Raw genomic sequence first — 21,391 nt, forward strand, 5'->3', positions numbered from 1 at the left:
CTGAAGAAGTCTCTGACTGACACTCTGCTGGATGACAGTCTAATGAAGGATGCTCAGGGTTGCCAGCTCGTTTTATGAAAAATCCTTCTTTGCACCACCGTTTTCAGTTGCTCCCCCTTCTTCAGCCTTCTTTGTCAGCTTGCTTACTGTTTTTCAGTTTCTGTCTCTGGTGCTGCTACCCCAACAAATGATGGTAAAGGAGATTACACTGTCCACAACAAACTCAGCATCTTGCCACAAACACTAACTTATCTAAGCTTCCTCAAAGAGTACAGACTGCTCTGTTCCTTCTTGTAGATGACCTCATTATTCCTTCTGTTTCTCTTGAAAATCTACAATCATCTCTTTTGTTTTGGTCACATTCAAGATATGAGAGGTTTATTTTCACACGATGCCAGAAAAATCTTCCGCTAGTTCTCTCTATTTGACTTCTTGTCCATCTCTGAAACACCCGACAACTGTCATCAGAGTACTCCTCCAGATGAAACGTGTCCTCTTTCTTTTCATGCTGGACTGAGACAGACTCATATAAGTGAAATTGCTGCCAAAATCTAAAGAAAAACACTGAAAGACCTTTTGAAAAAGACCTGCCTTCTTTGTAGCAAAGTAGAAAAAGAGAACTCTTCGTGCAAGTACGTATATCACATTTACAATGCAATTCATTTCCTTTGTTATAATTAATTAACTTTGTTGTACAAGGCACAAGGAGAACAATACAACACTGTCCGACCTTAATATAAAATAACTGTAATGCTGATGAAGTCATTTCTGTAAGCACTGGTGCAAAGGCGTCTCCTGCTCCTACACGGCAGTTTGCATGACTTGTCACCCTCATACTAAAAATGCCCATCATCTGCCTTCTGGCCGTGTTCATTCTTTGACCTCTGCTTTGTCAGCGCCGGATGTCACCATGAACAACTTTCTTGCATACTTTCTCACAGCTGCCGACTGGAGTGACTCTCTTTCTAATCTCTGTAGAATTATGGAGGTTTCTCCGTCAGAGACAGTCCTAATCCCCCCAGCTACCAATAGTGCAGCCGACGCAGACTTGTCGTAGTCACGGTGGGACTCATCTGCAGTGATTCATTAGCCGTGGGCGGTCGGATCGCACGACATTGTGGAGGAGCTCTGTATTTACAACACAGAAGGGAGACTTGGGCCTCAGACCAAGCTGTTGACAAGATGGGACCTTGGCCCCTTTTAGTATGATGACTAATCCAATGGGGCGTGGCTTAATCATCGGCGCACACAAGGAAAACGCACAGACTCATGTACACATGAGCATACAGATGCAAATGGTCTTAAGGTTTCCCAGGCAGGGATTGAAGGAACATGATGAGCTTGACCGAACTGAAGCATATCATCTACAAGTGAAAAAATAGAAACCTATTCGTATTTTCCTTAAGTGGGCAGGTCATGCATGGAATAATGGGGTGCTCCTGAAAATGTTTTAAAACTAAATTCAATTTTAGTTTCTATACTTAATAAAGAGTACTTAGAGCTCATCGCTAAAGATGTATCATCAAAATACCAGTGGTATTTTAATTTATGACATGCCATTTTTTTGAGTAAAACATAATTGCTTTTTTTTTTTTAGTTGTTTTTCCTGTTAGATTGCTTTCTACTACCAGAAACAAAAATACTTGCTTGAATAAAAACAAGTTACCTCTAAATTTGCATTAGATGTAAAAGCAATTCTTTTAACCATTTTTCTCCTTTCTGCGTGACAGGGGAGTTGCTGGACGGTCAAAGAGGACTTGTTCCTTCCAACTTTGTGGAATTTGTCCAGGATAAAGAAAAACTAATCGGAGAGGGAGGGGAAGACTTAGGCCCTCTGGAACACACTTCCCTGGCCCTGATGACTGTGGATGGAGGTGCCTCCCAGGATGTTATGCTAGGCTCAAGCAATTCCCTCATTCCATGCAGCAATGGGACAGGGGGGACGTTAGATCTTGAGGACTTAGCTGAGGATGTTGTGCCTTACCCCCGTAAGATAACCCTCATCAAGCAGCTGGCACGTAGTGTTATTGTGGCATGGGAGCCTCCAGTAGTGCCTTTGGGCTGGGGGAACATCTCTGGCTACAACGTGTTAGTCGATGGGGAGCTTCGTGCCAGTATACCGTACACCGGCCGGACCAAGTGCTTGCTGGAAAAGCTGGACTTGGACAGCTGCATTTACCGTGTCTCCGTGCAGAGCGTCACCGACCGCGGCCTGTCGGACGAGCTCCGTTGCACCGTGCTGGTGGGAGCCAATGTGGTGGTGGCGCCGTGCGGCATGCGGGTGGATGACATCCAGCGGGACACTGCCGAGCTCTCCTGGCTGCCTAGCAACAGTAACTACAGTCACACTGTGTACTTAGATGGGGCGGAGCATGCTGTGGTAAAGCCTGGAAGGTACAGACTACGGTTCCACAACCTGAATCCCCTAACGGTGTATAAGGTCCAAGTGGTGGCACAGCCCCATCAGGTGCCATGGCAACTGCCTCTGGAGCAGAGGGAGAGGAAAGAAGCCGGAGTGGAGTTTTGCACTCAGGCAGCAGGTCAGTGATGTTTTTGTGTTTGTTTTAAATGCAACGAGCAAACTGTATCCCCAGTGCTTTGCACAAAAACATTATAGCCACTTGAAACTAGACCACATTCTGTCACATTACAACAACAACAAAAATCTAAAAGTGCTTTCTTAGGAACTTAAGTTATAGAGCAACATAAAGTGGTTCATAATTAAGAAGAAGTAAAATTACTCATGGTTTTATGGGGGTTTTTTTTAATCCAATGAATCAGTACATGGTAGAGCTATCTTTTACTGCAATTTAAACCAGTGAATCTTTTCAGATGTGTCTCTACCAGCTTTACAAATCTAGAGACAAAAGGTTGCTCTCCACCACAGTCTAAAGTGTTTTGAAGTCTGTAACAGGTTTTCTCCTAGGATTTCCCTGTATTTAGCTCCATCCTCAGTCTGCAGGAAAGCATTCCCACAGCATCATGTTTCCATCGCCATGGAGATGGTGCGCTCAGGGTGATGTGTAGTGTTGGTTATCCGCCACAAATAGCCTTCTCCATGTGGGCAAACAAGCTAAATATTGTGTCATCTTATCAGAACCCCGGTGTTCACATTTGCTTCTCAAGATTGGTGGCAAATCTGGTATCTGATTCGTTTGGTGTATTTCATCAGTATTCAGGATTCTGTTTGTTTGTTCACTAATGTCTGACACACCTCTTATTTCTCTTGTTACCTAACCTCTTATCCACAGAACAGCTGCACTTATACTGAGATAAATGACACACAGTTTGACTTGTAGAGACTTCTAAAGTAATTTAGTTAGTGGTATCTGAGCAAGGAGGACTAAAAGCACATGTACTACAATTTATTTTTTACATTTTTAGATTTTTTTCCCCTCCACTTAACACTTATGTGTCACCTTATGTTGGTCTGTCACATTCCAATGCGATAAAATAAATTAGATTTTGAAGGATACGAGTATTTATACGAGACTGTATAAATAAGTAATAGTGACCAGACGTTTCTTTTACATTGTTTTTACAAGCATTGTATCAAAATTGGATTTTAAAGTCTGCTAATTTTTTTTATTTATGAATGTAAACTCTCAGTGCAACATCAATTCATCTTTAAATCTGTGTCCTGTGCTGTGGAGGAACACGGTCCCTCATTTTGATGTGCTATTTTCTGTGTATTGTATTCCGTCTAGGCCCAACACCATATTGCAGAACAGGTCAGAGATTGAGCATCAGTGCTTGGCTGGTTTTCACATGTTTCTCCCTGAGCCACTCAACAAAATATCTCATTTATACTTTTAATAATCTTTTAATAATTTTGGTGAAAGGATAATTGTTACATGTTCACTCAAAGCATGCAGGTAATGTTGCATTTGTTTCTTGTTCTGGAAGTATGTTCCAATAAATTGACTTGAATGATTTTTTTATTTATTTTTTCCCAAAATTTTAACACAATTTGTTATTTGCAATCAAATTCATTTGTAATTTTGCCCATTGTTCACACAGAGTACATTACCCATTAGAGAGAAGTTGAACAGCACATGATACCGTTAATGTGGTTCATGTTTTCATCCTTATAAATTTCATTGAAAAGAACAAAACAGCACAATTTAAACCAGAGTCCTTTGACTGCTGCCTTTTTGCTTTAATGATTGATTTATTTTTTTTTAAGGATCTACATGTCTGATTCACAGTTTTGCTAAAGGGAAAAACAAAAACAGACCTTGACTTAGTTTCTTACTATTGTGTGCTACATGTGGGGAAGACTGAATCGAAGCCCAGATTGATTCATTTATTTGTGTAGCAGCTTTGTTTTAATTTAATTTATTTTGTTTAATTTATTTAGTTAATGGTAAATGAGTGTTAGTGTACAAAAGTGTATAAAAATATCTTGCTTCTTAAGAAATAATGTTAGTATATGATAGTATATTACATTAGTATCTTATAATAATATTATAGTAATAGTACATTTAACTACTAAAATGTCATTAGACTTGAAAAATAGTCAAATATCTTTTTTTTCCAATTAAACAGCTATGGTACATTAAACATACCTTTTCTGCTTTTATTTAATTATTATAAGACAAAAACTGTCACATTAAAGCTTGGAAAGTTTTAAACAGAGTTATTATTACACATATTTAACTCCAGTCCAAATCGATGCTAAGGCAAAATCACCAATCTTCATAACAGCCCCTGTCAAGGTCGTAGCAAACCTACTGCCACCCAAATTCTGCTGGAAAACTAAATGACCTCAACAACACAGTGCCCTTATTATCTCTTCCTATAAGTCACCCTGAGTATTTGCATGTGTCTTCACAAAGTATTGATGGGTTGTTCTGCAACTATTGCATAGCTTAATTGGCCTTTGTGATTGAGGTAATGAATTAAAAAATTAAAATCCCTTTTACAATAATTCCTGCACTTCTGTCACTTCCTCATTTATAGTCATACATTCCTCTGCATGGTTGTTACCTACGCTTATTTATGCATTAGAGGAATGCTTCACATCTTTCCCCCCCCGTTTGCATACTCTCTATAGCAGACTAGTAAGTAATTGGTGGAGGATATCTTCATGCCCTTGCTTCCTCACCTGTCAGGTCCCCCGATGCCCCCGCAGGATGTCCAGGTGCTCTGTGGGCAGGCTCCAGGGGTTCTGCAAGTCCGCTGGAAGCCTCCCATCCTCTCTCCAACAGGCACATCTAATGGGGCAAATGTCGTTGGCTATGCAGTCTGCACTAAAGGACAAAGGGTGAGTGTGCATGTTTAAGTAATGATGACGTAGGCTACGTCTCTAAATTAGCTGACAGAATTATGAATGATGGTGAGGAGTTGACCTAAATTTCAAGGCATATATCAAAATTTTGATACAACCTCGTATGTGCCTCCAACAGATGGAGGATTTAAAATATTTTAATATATTTGAAGAATAATAACATCTTCCTTAAATTACAGATAAAATGCTTGTTGACTGTGTGATTTTTTTTTTTTTTTCTTAAATATCTTTGGCGCACAAAGCAATGCAACCTGCTTGTGATTGCTGTTCAGAGCACGAGTTGCTTACTGGGACATGTAAATGTCTTAGAAAGGTCTCTTAGCCCCTCTGGTGACAGCCAACGTAAATCAAAACATCACATCTAAAAGGTTAAATCGGCGCAGCACGGATTCTGAGCTGCTCACTTTAAGTCTGAAAATTAAATTTGGTATTTAAAGCTCTGGAAAATATAGTTTTTGACCTTTCATTAAGTTTTTGGTTTATCAACACTTGTTGAGGTGTAATCTGATTTTGAGCTGTTAATAATGGCATGACTGGCTACAGTAAAAAAGAAAATATATAAATATCAATGGGACTGAAGTGTTTTGGAGGCCTTTTTAAAAGCTGTTGGTAAAATCATGAATGTTTTCTGCTGTAAAGTGACAAAAGAATATATGTTTTTGTTCTTCACTCCAGATAGCTGAGGTGCTGTTTCCAATGGCAGATTATGTCACTATTGATCTGACAAGGATTCAATGCCTGGAGGCCAGAGAAGTCATTGTTAAGACACTGTCAGTCCAGGGAGAATCCCAGGACTCCCAAGTCGCCGTCATTCCAAACAACCTGCTTGTGCCTCTACCCGCCCTACCCCTGCCGCCCCCAATGCACCCTCACGCGGGCCCTCTTCCTCACCCTCACCCTCATCCTCAGCCTCACCTCCCATCTCCTCACCTTCCTCACCCCACGCCCCAACTTCCGCCTCCGCCTCACGGGCAACCTCATCCTCCGCATCCACAAACCCATCCCAGACTTCCTCATCCGGGCGGAACCCCGCACCCACAACCACAGCCCTTACACCTGCAGCCTCGCCCTCTCCACCAGGGTCCCAGGCCCCAGCACCAACTGCCTCTGCTGCCCCACCCTCAGCCCCACCCTATACCTCAGAGACCAGTAAGTGCCAGAGACCTGGATGCCAAAGAGCACACAGCCCACCATGGAGGAGCTATTCCGCCTGGCCAGCCTGGCTGGGACCCAAGTCGATCACCTTTGCAGCCTCCTGTGCCCATGCAAGGCCACATGCTGGAGGCCCCTCCCCCTGTGCATTTGCGTTCCCCCTCCCCTCAGAGGATTCTTCCTCAGCCCCAAGGCATGCTGATCCCAGACACCGTGGCCAAAGCTATCGCTCGAGAAGCAGCACAGAGGGTGGCAGCAGAAAGTGGCAAGGTCTGGGAAGAGCACCACACAAATGTTACACAAAATATTGTAGTAAGTTTTGCTTAGTGAAACTACACTTTGTTGTTTATCTTTTGGAGGTTTTAGTTTAATTGTGGTTTATAGTAAAATGTCAAGAAAACAAGTTAAAATAGAATCACTTTCCTTTTTTCCTCATTGTTTTTAGGGAGACAGAAGGGTGGGAAGATTTGGAGAGCAGGGTCATTCATTTCACCAGCATCCCTCTGATGAGGAAGAGGAAGATGAGGAGGGATTTGCGCGAGGACGTCGGAGAGGACCCTCAGTTGATGAGTTTCTCAGAGGCTCTGAGTTGGGGAGGCCGGTAAGAACCCATAGAAGGTAGAACCCACCCCTTCTACGAACACAAATGTTGTTTTTTTTTTTTTTTTCGTGGGAAACGTCCTAAATGTGTCAGGATGTGTGTGTGTGTCGTGTGTGCATGTACATCCGAGTGGCTGCATGTCTGCACTCCTCCGCCCATGTCTCTGTGCGTGCTTAGGTACGTCTGTGGACTTAAACAACTGCGTCTGTGTGTTTGTGTCTTTGTGACAACCACAAGCCTCACTATAGTCACAATGAAGATTATCACAGCGAGAGCAGCCGGGGCTCTGACCTGTCTGACATCATGGAGGAGGATGAGGAGGAGCTGTTCTCTGAGATGCAGCTGGAAGAGGGACGACGACGCAACTCGCACAACACACCCAAGGTGCAGGTCTTTGCACTCACTGAAATCCTAGAGTCAAGCATCCTTGTTCATTATAATGTAGTGAACTGCACAGGCACAGATACCTTAAACGACTGCTGCCTCGGCTTGCCTTTTACTGTGTGTTGTCGGTGCGTGTGCTTAAGATGTGTATATGAAGACAAACTTTGAGCCCACTGAACATGTATGCACCAGATGGTTTGTTTTCAAATTGATCTGGGTGGCTCTGTGTGAAAACCTTTTGCAGGAACTTTTAGTTTTTCCCTTTGCATTCGGATTAGTAAGGATTGCAAAGAAAACGAACAAGTGAATAGCAGAGATCAAAGAGTAAAGCATGTCTAAAAAAGTACCTTAACTGCAGCACCTTCCATCTTAAAGTCATTCAAGGTAAAGGTAATCTTTCCCCTGATATCTGTTTTCGGCCATTTAACTGATTCGACTGTAGAAATGGGTAAGTTAATTTGCAGTTCCTTTTGCAGCAATTACTTGACTAAGAAAGAACAACACACATTTGCCTAACTTGGAATGTTTCATAATATGAAAAAAGCAACAATTACTATAAAATAACTTATTGTACATTTGTAATTAATCATTTTTGAAATATCAGTAAATTATAAACATTTAAAATGAATAAATGTTTTCGGAGTGTGCCGCAGCGGTATATGAAGCTTAGTACTGTGAACTGAATTTGTAATCATTGCTGGAATTTTGAATCAAGCGGCTGTGCAACATGAGAAGGAGAGAATATTGGTAGTGCAGTTTGTCATTTAGGAAAACTAAAGGAGTTGAAGGATTCTGAGTTCAGTTAACAAAACTAGAGAGAAAGTAATAGTCTGAGTTTTTTGATTTTCCCCTGCCACACAGAAACCGGTTTGCACTCTGTTCACTCAACTGCTTCAACAACTAACTTTAATAATCCCCTCTATCCTCAGTCCAGGTGTTTTATCTTGCTCTTGCAACCTTTGCCAACCAATGAAATTACACACAGTTGTAGAATCTTATTTTAGATAACTGTTTAGCTGCATGAATTATTTCCCACATCAGCATTGAGCTCACAGGAAATGTAACTGGAGCAGCATAGTCAAAGTTTGTCTGTCCAGGCAGAAAAACAGCTTCCTCAAATCACCATGGAAACTTTGAGAGGCCCAAACTCACGAACCACATGCCATCCTCACTAATGTCTTTGCATAATGTTTTATATGTGTGCCAAATCAAAGTTCAGGGCTAGTGTTATACTGGTATCGGCTTCCAGTCATTTTTTTTGACTCGTGATATTCCTCACCTGCTTGTGTGTGTTTGAATGTAAGTCTATGTGTCTTTGTTCCAGTGCCTGTCTGTGAGTAGTGCATGGCTTTGTTGGAATATAATGTGTTCAAATCTGTCATTTAAGCATATATATATATATATATATATATATATATATATATATATATATATATATATATATATATATATATATATATATATATATATATATATATATATATCTCAAATTGGCTCACATTCATGTGAGCTGGTCGTGAATCTCTGATATCTGTAAATTCTGCTTTGTGCCTGTATATTTCAGACAAACAGTCCTGGTGGAGGCCGCCATGACCGGGACAATGGCAGGCGAATTCAGCATGGTGGATCACATCCTAAGAGGCGACCTCTAATGGTCCCATCCATTGGTTAGTATTGAAATACGGCAACAAAGAAAGACGGTTGCAGTCAGTTTACTTTTGTTGTGTGACATTAAAATGCATTTACCGTATTTTCCGCACTATAAGGTGCACCTAAAAACCTTCAACTTCCTCAAAAGCCGACAGTGCGCCTTATAATCTGGTGCGCCTTATATATGGACCGATATTGAGCCACAACAGGTCTAGTATCTACGGTAAGCAGCCGCCGACTTCATTTTCGCCCGTAGAAGAAGAAGTGCGCGATGCATGCTGGGATAGTTGTCAGAATGCTGGTTTGTTAATAAAGTTTGACTGACCTATCTACTTACCGACGGTCTATAATCAGGTCGTCTGCAGGTCATTTAGCACCACGTTCTCCATGAACATGCTGCGCGTGAACAGAGAAGGGTGACAATCATCCGGCCACGCCCCGGCCCAGTCGCGGAAGGCTCTCCTCGCCGACCGGAGTCGGACAGTTTTGTTGACATTCCATTTAGTGGAGCTCCATCTAGTGGATGCATAACGTAACTCCAGCCTCTACTGTAATGTCTATATTATGCGCCTTATAATGCGGTGCGCCTTATATATGAAAAAAGTTTTAAAATAGGCCATTCATTGAAGGTGCGCCTTATAATCCAGTGCGCCTTATAGTGCGGAAAATACGGTAATTCTGATTTACTAAAACTTCCTCAGGCTTTGCTCTGTCTCCAGATCATTTCTGTGTCCATGACCCATCTTCACTTCCTTTCCTTATGCAGCGTTTGATCTTTTTGTGATGTGACTTTACTGCTCTGTTCTGTCACTGCACAGATATGTAGGTTTTTCACTGATGAGGAAAAGATTTTAGATTTCCAAACAGTATCTTGGAAAAGTGACGTGAACAAGTAAATTAAAATGTTCCTCTTTTTGACATGTTACAAGGACAAATTTCGGTGTATTTTTACATGATAGACCAGCACAAAGTTGTGCATTTGCAAGATGGAGCTAAAATGAAAGTAAAACATGCTTTTCTTAATTTACAGACTTTTGGGGTACACCTCTGCTAGCTACGTACATATAAAGGGACAGATTTTTTTTTACCCAGTCCTCTAAATTTTCTAAATTCCTGTTTATAAAGATCCTTGTAGATTTTTTTTTCATTAGGACCGTTATAGAGCTAGCTAAGTATGAAAACAGTAATTTCTAGACCAGACGAACCTGAGCAGAACTCTTCAGTACTAAATGCAGATCTTTTTAAATAGTTCATAATATTTCTGTGGCTCCTCTAGTCCTTGGGGGCCAGTGTGCTGAAACCTTTGGATGTGTCCCAAGACCAACATGCCATAACTGAATTACAGCAGCTGAACAGTACCTCCACTAGTTACATGATGGAGGTATGCAGGTGCAGGGACACACCGAAAAGCTGCAGGACAAAAGTCCACTGGACTCTAGTTGTAATAAACCAATGGCTTTCTAGTTTTCACAGAAAATATTATTAAAATTTCACCCTGTCTTGTTTTATTGATCCCAATATTGTATTGTAAATAATCTCAACTCATGAATCAAGTGTGTTCAGCACTATGTTGATTTCCGACCACATATTTTGTTCGGTTTTAGTCTTATCTGACGAGAGCACCTTCCACATGTTTGCTGTACACCCTCCGTGTTTTTGGTCACAGTATAAGAGCAGCACTTCTTGTCGCTTTCTGGAGAAATCGCTTTTTCCTTTTAATCCTCTCCACCAAGTACCAAATTGTGGAGTGCACAACTAATAACTGTCCAGTGAACTGATTGTTCCACCTGAGCTGTAGATCTCAGCAGTTCCTCCAGATTTTCTTCTGTGGTTAATGCTCTCCTTGTTTTTTATAGCCTAACCCTGCTTTAAACTTTTTCATATCTTTATCTCTGATCTGTATCTTCATAATGCTGTTTGCTCTGCAACAGAAGAGAAATGCTGCCTTTATAATGAAATTAGATTAAACAAGTACACCTCTACCTTATTTAGGGATACCAGATTAAATTGGGCTGAGATTTAATCTGGTATCCCTAAATAACATTAAAATAAATAATTAAAACCATATTTTCTTCCCTTACTCTGCTCTGCTTTGTGTTGGTCTATTCCAATAAATACACTAAAGTTTATGTAAGGTGAAATGTGACAAGGCTTCTGCACAAGGCTGTACTTGCTAATCTGTATTTCTTCCAACTTTTAGCGGCAGAGCTATTGCTAACATTTTAGAAGGAGAAAAAGTTTGTAATTGCTTTATAACCACATCATCTTCAACTGGTATTTCTCATAGAAGTAACCTCTGAGAATAACAATGAGGGAAACCCCTCCCCCATCAACGAAGATGTTAACTATGGCAGAGTAGCTCGACACAAGGCGTGGTCATCCCGCAGGCACACGGGCGGCATCAGGTGTCCCCATGGTATGTGCCTGCAGAGCTGTTTCTACCTCCAAAGCATGGCAGCAAAGATGGCCACCGGCACTCTGCAAATATAGAGACGTAGCTGTGGACACTTGCAACTGCCTGTTTGTTTGTCTTAAGGGATAATGGTTACAATAATGCTTTACATTAGAAGCGCATGACTGCACTGCAATGGAATGGAGTGGTGGACACACCAGCAGGACCAAAGGTCTGCAATAGGAGTTTCCACAACTGCAATGATAAATGACTGATTGATTGTTTAGGGAATGTCATGCACACCCTTCCCTTTTCTGATACAATCACATCCTGTACACTTGCAATTTGGACCAATCATTCATGTTTATTTATTTGAACTCCTATTGATAATAAAATTGAAAAATAACTTGAACTATCAGTTTTATTTTTTTTTTTAGTACAAAAATCTGTCACCATTAAGTCAAGAAAATATCAACCAAAAAGATGTGAAGGAATTTCAACTGAACTCATGTTGAAAGCCATTGTAAAAAAAAAAAAAAAAAAAAAAAAAAAAGTAAGTTTTAAAGGCTTGGTTCTCTTTAGTGGCTGGCAATTGACAAATATAAACTGACTATATTGATAAAGTCAGACAAATAAGTCAGGCAATGTGTGGGGTAACCATTTTGTGTTTTTTTTTTTTTACAAGATAGAGAGGAGAAGCAACCTGTGAACTTAGTTTTGAATATTTAATGCTGGCACCAGATCATATTTGCATTCTTAAACAGCTCTTAAACACAACTGCAAATACATTTTGTACATTAACATAGTGCTAGTAGAGAGATTTTTGTTGTTGTTGTTGTTTCTTAGTTTGTAATTTGTAATGTAGCACAATGCTTAAAGGAATCTTATGTTTAGTTAATGACAATGTTTTGAAAATACTATGATTTTTTTCTGTCTAAATCATTCAGTTCTAGTCGAAAAGCATTCAAAAATGAGAAAGTATCCTATTTAAACAGATCTTAAAAATCAGTATGAAAATGGACAGGTAGTCATTGCAAATCTGCTGCCTTTGTGATGATGACATATCGTTTTCCTAGACACACTCCATCATTCTATATTAGAAAGTTAGCAAGTGGTAAATAGATGGATGTTCAAAATCAAATTGTGGAGAATTGTAGATTTATATTTTGATTGAAGATCTAGTTTTTTTATTTTTTTTATTTTTTATTTTTCATAGAGAATTATAGCTTTGCTATAATGCATAAAAAAACTGGACATGGCAACTGCAACTGCCTCTCTAATCAAAACTTTGGTGGAAGAATGGGAAAGCAAAAGAGTCAAGGGTGTCAATGGTATGATCTCCAAACAAAAAAAAGAAAAAAAGAAAAAAGTCCACATGAACAAGTCCTTTGTATCTTGCAGATATTTAAGCTTAAATATTTAAGCTTAATATTTAAGCAACAACATTCACCATGTCATATTCAGTTTAAAATATAAAGAAAATAGAGAAATGAAAAAGACATTTTCCTGAATATTGATTTCAAAAGAGGCAAATGGAATGAATTAAAAAGAAAAAGCACACTACTGAAATACACCACATCAAATTGAGAATAATATTCTGGTCAATGATACAGAAAAAAGACTTCTTTGATAAATAAAATACAAAACCTACCAGTTTAAATACAGTCTTCCTTTCCACATTACTAACGCTGTTATTAGCTCATTACTTTTATAAAACCAAGTTGTCCTTCCAGCTTCTACGCTATTTAAGTTAGCACCCATCAGCACATTTCACATAATTGCTTTGCTACCTATTTATGTTGATTCATTTAAAAATGCATGTCAAAGTCTTGTGTCTTGCCGTCTCATTTCCACAAATCACATGATATGTTTCATCTGTTTTACTGCACACTCGATTCCTAGCACACTGAAAGCTGACAAAAAAAACCAAGATCTACTCAAAACCACACGCAGTTTTCATGTGTTGATTGTTTTTGTGAACGCATGTGTGTGTTTGTGCCACGAGAATTTTAATAAATAGCTAGTCATAGCTATTTCCTGCATGTTTACAGGCACAAATATGGCAAGATAAGAGAGAATAAATCTGTCATGCAGTGCACAATCTAATGATTAAGAATGATAAAGATGTGGAATTTACTCATCAGTTTCTGTGTACTGTGCCATGGCTTAGATATACCATAAACATGCTCATCTTAACAAATTAAATACGGATAGCAAATCAATTATTACATGTAACTTGTTGCTCAGAAATCTGCTCCATTTGTGGCCAAATCTCACAAACACTTCATGTCTGTATCTATGTTCTGGTAACTTTTATTTTATTTTAGTTTGGCTGTGTAAAGATTTTTTTTATTTTTTTTTTTTGACTTTTGCCTTTTTTTTTTTGTTTGTGTTTAAGACGGCTACAGGAATCGGGACCGACGCTCTCCAACGTACTATGACGAGTCAGAGCCTGAGGAACCTTTTCGGATATTTGTGGCGCTCTTTGACTACGATCCTCTGTCTATGTCCCCCAACCCAGATGCTGCAGATGAGGAGCTACCATTCAAAGAAGGGCAGATAATTAAGGTGGGGATGTTCACTGCTAGATTGCATTTAGCACCCTGCTTTCCAACTGTCATTATAATAGCATTTAAAGTGAAGTTCTAATAGCTGACTGTTGTACTCTGTCACAAATTACTCAATGTGCCCCGAATACACACAAACTGTTCAGTGAGGCTTTGAACATTCCTGTTTCCCTCCTGTATCTGTCAGGTTTATGGTGATAAGGACACAGATGGGTTTTACAGAGGAGCAATAAAGGGCAGGATGGGGCTTCTCCCCTGTAACATGGTGTCCGAGATACGAGCGGACGATGAGGAGACCATGGACCAGCTCATCAAGCAGGGCTTTCTGCCTCTCAGCACCCCAGTGGATAAAATAGGTACTGCAGAAGCACGCTTACTATGAGTACAGAGAAAATGCGCACTTTGAAAAGTTGAAAGGACATTTTTTGGTATTGATGTGCGCAAAAAAAATCTAATTAAGTCATAGAGCAAATGTTAGAAACAAAAACATTGCAGAAACTAGTATTTCAGCAACAACAAAATAGAGTACATGTTATTTTATAAGAACTGTTATAAAATATTTTTAAAAAGTGAACACAAGCGGTTTGCAAACTTTTTGTTGTAAATTTCTTTCCGTTTATTTTCTTATTTTAGTGTTAAATTATTGTTTTTGTAATTTTTTTTATTTGTTTATTTATTTTTCCACAGGCATTCATTCATTTCAGACTTATGGTTATTTAGATCTTTATTTATTTCTATTATTTAATATTTTTTTGTCTTTTGCCTCTTAATTCTTACATTATCACATTTATCAACATATGTATTATATAAGAATGTGTTCTGTTGTGCCTCCGTAGGGAAGAGTTAAAAGGTTTAATGCAATCTGTGGGATGATATTATTGTTATTCTGAGCTGTTCCATGTTGTCGCCTGCAGAGCAGAACAGACGAGGTGTCCGCCGAGATCAGGCCTCCAGGAGGATGGTGGCGCTCTACGACTACGACCCCAGAGAGAGCTCCCCTAACGTTGACGTTGAGGTAAAGCCATGCGATCAAAACATTAACGTTTTTATCTTTTTAAAACGGTTTAGTAGGCACATCCGGGGTTTGGCCTAAATCAAATACATTTAAGTTAAATTATAATGTTCAGTTACTGATAAAAAGAACTGTGAAATGTGGAATATGTCAATAAAGTTGAGGCCCACAATTTAAGTCGGCTTATTGTTTTTGCACATAATGCAGAATTTCCTGTTTTATATCTGTCTCCTGATAGGCTGAGCTGACCTTCTGTGCTGGTGACATCATTGCTGTTTTTGGAGACATTGATGAAGATGGGTTTTACTATGTGAGTGCCACTTATCCATGCTGAAGCCACTTAGTGATCAATTGATATGGTTGATCTTTGGGACATGGTGCGTTAGTTTACTGGAATTAGCCGTTAGAAAATGGCTGTGTGGTCAAAAATGGATGGGCTCGTTAACCCACATGTCATCATCACCACTTTATGGACTCATTTCCAGAGTCTTGGAATGGAAATATATTTTTTTTAAACTTTTTTATTATGTAAGCAGATTTTTTTTTTACGCTTCGAGGCTTTATCGTCTGAGCTAATTCCTCTAAATTACATAATTCATGACAGCTGAATAATTGCAGCTTCTCCAGGTAGATCCCATCTTGTACAAGTTATCGGAGGATTTTCATCAATCAATATTGTTTGAAATCTTAAACTAGATTGCTTGACATGTTTGTGATAGAAGTATTCGCTTGGGAAGGTCTAACATAAATCAAGACTAAAGTTTAAAGTTTAAGTAATCAACATATAATTATCAAAACATTTTTTTTCCTAGGAGCTTTGAAAATAAGGAGATAGAAAATACAATATAGTTATACGACTCTGAGGTTGATCAGTTAGCAAAAACTGCATTAAAAAAATCTAAAGTCTAATTTCTATTGAAACGTTTAGGAAAATTGCTATAATTAAGTTTTTGATAGACTTTACACTCTTATAAAAGAGATTTGCTAAATGATCAACAGCCTTTTAAATATTTTTCAGAGGCTTTTCTCTCTTTTGTTTCTCTCGCTTTCTGTTCTCACCGTCTTCCCCCCCCAGGGTGAGCTCAATGGCCATCGTGGCTTGGTGCCCTCAAACTTCTTGGAAGAAGTGCCTGATGACGTGGAGGTCTATCTGACCGACACCCCGTCCCACTACCCCCAGGAAGAACCCGCCAACCGGCCCCCTGCTAACTCCGCTGCAGCCGTGTCGGAGGGAAAACGGGTACATCATCATCGCCGCTCTCAGCGCTAGGCCCTGTGTTCATCCATCCTCCGTCCCCTCTCCTCTTGATTTCCGTCTCTTGCTTCCTCCACCTGCAGTCTGTGTGCTGTTCATTGTGTGTGTTTGTCCATGTGGTGACAGTGGTGACTCTTTACAGACTAACAACTTCCCCACTCCCTTCACCCTTCGGAAAGGGAGCAAAATCCAGTGTTAACGCCTTTCTTAATCTCAGAGAAAGGAAGAAGCAAAGCCTGTGGACAGACCGTGGGAACCCTGCGGGTGGCTCATGCATGTAGGACTGGTTGAGGAGGACATGTAAAAAAAAAAAGAGGCTCAACTCATTCCTTACACAAAAAATTTGGTAACTCTTTGCACTAAAACACAAAGTCAACTTGTGGTTATTGTGTACGATTCTATTTAAAAGTGCTTAGCAACACTTTGCTACCCAGTTAAAATTATTTAAGATTATTTAAGAGAAGTTTAAAAGTAAAGAAAAAGCATGTTTTTTTTTCAAACTTGATACATTTTCTAACTTTCTTGGCTCAGCTTGTGTATTTCCTCAAAGAGGCTTTGTTTCTCTTACCCACACATCAGATCTATTTTTCAACCCCGTTGACGGTGGATATGCCATGTTTGCTCTGAGCTCAAGAGAACCGCAGCACTGAGACATCCATTCTGTATTGTTACGATGAAACAATAAAAGGAAAGGACGAAAAAAACAAAAAAAGATTGGATATTAAAACCATTCTTGTTTGCGCTCTGTGTTCATGTGTGTTGGTGTTGTTGTTGCTTTCAGTTGTCATAGTGATGTGGGGTTTTTTCTCGATAGTGACAACGCTGCCACATCTGATTTCTTTTCTTTTTTTTTTTTTTTTTCCCTCACCCGCTTGGCAAAACAAAACAAAACAAAACAAACAAACAGAGGAAGATTGTTCATTTCACACCATATATGGCTCTGTGTGCCCTTGTACAGTAAGTTGGCAACTGGAGATGTCAGATTCGCAGCTCTAATGCAAACAGCTTGTGGGCACAGCGAAGGCTTTATTTGGTGCTACGTCCTGTTGTGACTCAGATTCATCAAAATCTGTCTCTTCACTCCAAGTTATTACTGTTGTTCTGTCAAATCCTCTGGGAATATTCAAAATTTATTGTGCAAAAAAAAAAAGAAAGAAAAGAAAACAATTAGAAATAGCAGTTATTGCATTAGAGAAGAAGCCTTGCATCTACAGTTGTGTCCCTGGGTGTTGTAACGTAAATGATTGTCTCCTGATGGCCAATTAATGGTGGAGTTCCTTGCTTCTGTGGTGTGATGATCTTGTTTAACATTTCCTGGCTTCCTGCTGCGTCTATTCTGCACACACAAACAAAGACTAACAACAACAACAACAACAACAAAGTTGAGCAAACCCAAAACAGATCAAATCTGATCAGGTCGGTCTTGGAATGAAAAGTCCGAGGCAGAGTCCAAGCCAAGATGTTTATACTTTGAACATGCTGAGAGGTGACTTGAAAGACGTTGGAGATGGAGACGTTGGAGACGTTGGATCATAAGGACATTTGTAAAGTTTTTGAAGCTATCTTACCTTAACCCTTTCATGCATAGTGGTCACTACAGTGGACAGCTATCTAAAAGCCATTTCCTTGTCCTTCTTGTGGCTTTTTATGTTATAAATGCACACAGACCACTGAGGTGGACACTAATGCATCATAAAATACACCATCAACTACTGGGCATCAGCTGCAAATGCAAAAAAAAATATTTTTGTTAAATCCAATATGGCCGACAGAGAAAAAAAGCACGCCAACTGACCCGGTCCCTCCTTCCACTCTTGCAGGTAAAAAAAATAAATATTGTGACATCAGATAACCCCTAAAAAACAACACTACTGATGTATTTTTCAAATAACTTTGTATTTGGAGGAAATTACAATTGATCACCTAAAAAAAGAAAAATATATACATATTTTTTTTTAACAACTTTTTTTTCCCTACCTTTTTTATGCTTTAAGAAAGTTTAAAAAAAAAATTAGAAAAAAAATCCTGACAGAAAGGATCATAATTCATACATGAAAGGGATAAGAAAGACTATCAAAAGTTGAAAACCTTTAAGGCAAGTTTGTCAACTTTCCCTCGGGGTTGACGTGTAGGTTAGAAAAGACTGAAAAAGGGTTTGCTAGGAAGGATTATTAAAAGAAAAATAAGTTTCCGGTCCATCACGTAACAACCAAGAGACACACAAATGACACACACACTCATTCCAAGGGCAGTTTACAGACACCAATTAACCTAACGGTCATGTTTTCCATCTGTGGGAGGAAGGTGGAGAACTCAGTGATTTGAATCACTCTGGACACATAGCAGACGTTAACAGGCCCCAAAACCTGAGCCAATGTATCTGTTCATCCTGCATTTGGTCTCTTGAAAACCAAGTATGACATATCAGCACAAACGCCAAAGGTCAAACATGGTGATGGAAGGTCGACTGATTGAGAATGTTTTCAGTCGCTGGACCTCGGCACCTTGCAGTCATTGCAGCAAGCACTTACTCACGTACACCTCTATCAGCAAATTTGCCGTTTGGATTTTAAAATAAAAAAAAAAAAACAGTCTGGCCTAGCTTTCTGACCAATTCAAATAATTTGAATTTTTTAAAAAAAAATGATGAAACAAAATATAAATTTCTTATGTTTTCAAGTCTTTACTTTGGTTAATTGTGATGATTTTCTGTTTAAGTGAAAATATTAGTTATGACCAATAAAAATAAAATGTAATTCAGAAATTTGGGCTTTAAGAAAATTATGATTAATAGCCGCTAAAAGATTATTATTTTCAAAAGATACTTTTAATACTACAAACCTCATTGAAACACATATTCTAATTTATCACTTATGACTGTATTTACATACTTAACTGGAATTAAAAGTATTGTTCCCTAAATAAAACCTAATGCCTCCTATGTGTGCATTTATTTTGAAAATTTTGCATTTCATAGTCATTTAACTAATTTGTGACTATTCCTTTTTATTTTCTGCACATGAGCAGTAGTGGTGCAAAAGCACTTTAGCAAATCAAACAATTTAAGCTCTGCACATTCTTGAGAAAATGAATTAAAATTTCAAGATGCTCTTTGTTACCAACCAATGGTTTCTTTTTTTGTTCTGTTTCATCATTTGCACTTCGTGTTTTTATTTCAAGATCCTCTACAATGCTAGATTGTTAGAAATGTAGTTATGATTGGAAACTTCCAATCAAAATTCAAAAAGCAGACAATCCCTTTGTGTTTTTTTTAATTTTTTTTTTATAACTTTTCATAGCCTTTTAAATAATAATAATAATAAAAAAACATAAATAGTTGCTTCATTTGTAATATGCTGCCCCTCCCGCCCTGCCTCCAAACCTCCCCATCACTTATCTCCTCAGGTCACTGCAGAAAACACAGACACGGCCAACAACATTACAACCCCTGTCCGGGCGCCGTCCCCAATCGTCCGCCCCCTCCTTCCAGGAACTATGAGACCGCTCAGCCCTCCGAGGGGTCACCATGTTCCGCTAGACCCCAGGGACCCCCAAGACCTGGCAAACAAGAAGAAGAAAGGAATACTCTCCAAAGGAAAGAAACTGCTGAAGAGACTGTCTCCTGTGAAGCAACAATAATGACAATATTTAACAGCATAAAAATCCTATCCATGTATCTGCGGGGCTCTGTGCATAGCATCCATACAATCAGCTGTGATATGGCAGGACATTACAGAGTGGCCATGTGACTCGCCTCCTTGACTGCGTGAGCCTAGCAGGCGATACAAATATGTTCAGTGCTGGATAGAAAACACATGAATTTTGTACAGTGGAGTGCCAAAATCAAGAGTGAAGTGACTTTCAAAAACAAACGCATATTACTGTGATATTACTGTATTTCAGATTAAGGGATGCTTTATCTAAAGTGAAAAACTAGGATTTTCATGACATGCATTTATACCGTTTCATTTACTTTTAACCCTCTATGGTACCGTAGTCTTCTCAAGTAGAAAAAAATTCTTAAATGGTTCAGTACTTTAAAAACGAGGGGCATTGTCAAGGAATCAGTGACAGTGCTTTAATTTGCCATTTTTCAACCATTTTTATCAGCTTTTAAAAGGAAAGAGTTTCACTATTTTTGCCCCACAAGACATCTACATTCATTCATGGGGGTGGGGGGGGGGAGGTTAACACTAACAGGCATAAAACCTTAGTTTTTAACAGTTTAAAGCAGTTTATTTGCTATAAAATTAACTTGCAAAAATACGTCTGGTGCCCTAAGGACACAATGTACCATCATGGTCAATTGCATAATGTTACTTTAAGTTCCAAATTATTATAGGATCACTATGGCTGCATGCAAACTTAGTAGTAGTGTGTAGTGTGTAGTTAGGTAATGTCAAAGTCAAAGTAACTTTGTTTTATCTTGATTTGATTTGATGCTGTCAGACAAAATCCTTGCATCTCTCAAACTGGAAGAACCTTTTCAAAATATCAAAAATAAAATGTCAAAATGTCAGTTTTATGCTCTTTGATCAAAGTCACAGTTTTTGATACCTTAATGGAGAGTTATTAGAGAGACATGCAGATGTGATCCATAGAGTTGATTTTCACAAGGAAACAAAAAGACAAAAATGGATGCAGGATTTTTGCTCGACAGCAGCAAAAGATGTCAGGTTAAGACAAAGTTCGGGCTACTTTTATGATTTGTCAGCCATATTCTACTATTACAGTGAACTTTGTCCATCTTTATTTAATGAGAATTTCCATACATTTTGGTTAGTTTACCAAATGAATCCAGTCTTATTCTGTACCTCTTGTAGGAAGAATAGATAATATTTGTGGACCCCACAAAGAATATGGGGATCCTTAGATAAATAAATAAACACTACAGTTAAACAAGTAGTGATAAAAATGCTCTATGAGAAGGCATGCAAGGAAAAAAAAAAGACTGGTAAGGATGAGAGTAAGAAATATAATGCTGCTACCGTAGAGAAGGTGAAAGTACAGGGTGGTGTACTTATGGCACAGATTTGTAACCTCTTTCATTCAGTTTTTATATTGATTTATTTATGAAATGACTTGTAT

General features: G+C 38.9%; 1 protein-coding gene across 1 annotated transcript in view; it reads left to right on the top strand.

The window, feature by feature from the left end:
* rimbp2a (RIMS binding protein 2a) overlaps nt 1-20,345 on the top strand; it is a 64,429-nt gene extending 44,084 nt beyond the window's left edge. The window contains exons 8-21 of the mRNA XM_088011352.1: nt 1,731-2,540; nt 3,708-3,731; nt 5,115-5,266; nt 5,966-6,712; nt 6,888-7,043; nt 7,281-7,427; nt 8,992-9,094; nt 11,365-11,493; nt 13,868-14,037; nt 14,224-14,392; nt 14,951-15,051; nt 15,287-15,358; nt 16,124-16,288; nt 19,709-20,345. Coding sequence (XP_087867478.1) covers nt 1,731-2,540; nt 3,708-3,731; nt 5,115-5,266; nt 5,966-6,712; nt 6,888-7,043; nt 7,281-7,427; nt 8,992-9,094; nt 11,365-11,493; nt 13,868-14,037; nt 14,224-14,392; nt 14,951-15,051; nt 15,287-15,358; nt 16,124-16,288; nt 19,709-19,942 — 3,179 coding nt within the window. The 3' untranslated portion in view covers nt 19,943-20,345. The remainder of the gene's footprint in view (nt 1-1,730; nt 2,541-3,707; nt 3,732-5,114; nt 5,267-5,965; nt 6,713-6,887; nt 7,044-7,280; nt 7,428-8,991; nt 9,095-11,364; nt 11,494-13,867; nt 14,038-14,223; nt 14,393-14,950; nt 15,052-15,286; nt 15,359-16,123; nt 16,289-19,708) is intronic.
* The last annotated feature ends 1,046 nt before the right edge of the window (nt 20,346-21,391 follow it).

This window comes from Poecilia mexicana, unplaced genomic scaffold (assembly GCF_051168715.1).
Source record: "Poecilia mexicana isolate PSO_F unplaced genomic scaffold, ASM5116871v1 scaffold_12, whole genome shotgun sequence".
NCBI lineage: Eukaryota > Metazoa > Chordata > Actinopteri > Cyprinodontiformes > Poeciliidae > Poecilia > Poecilia mexicana.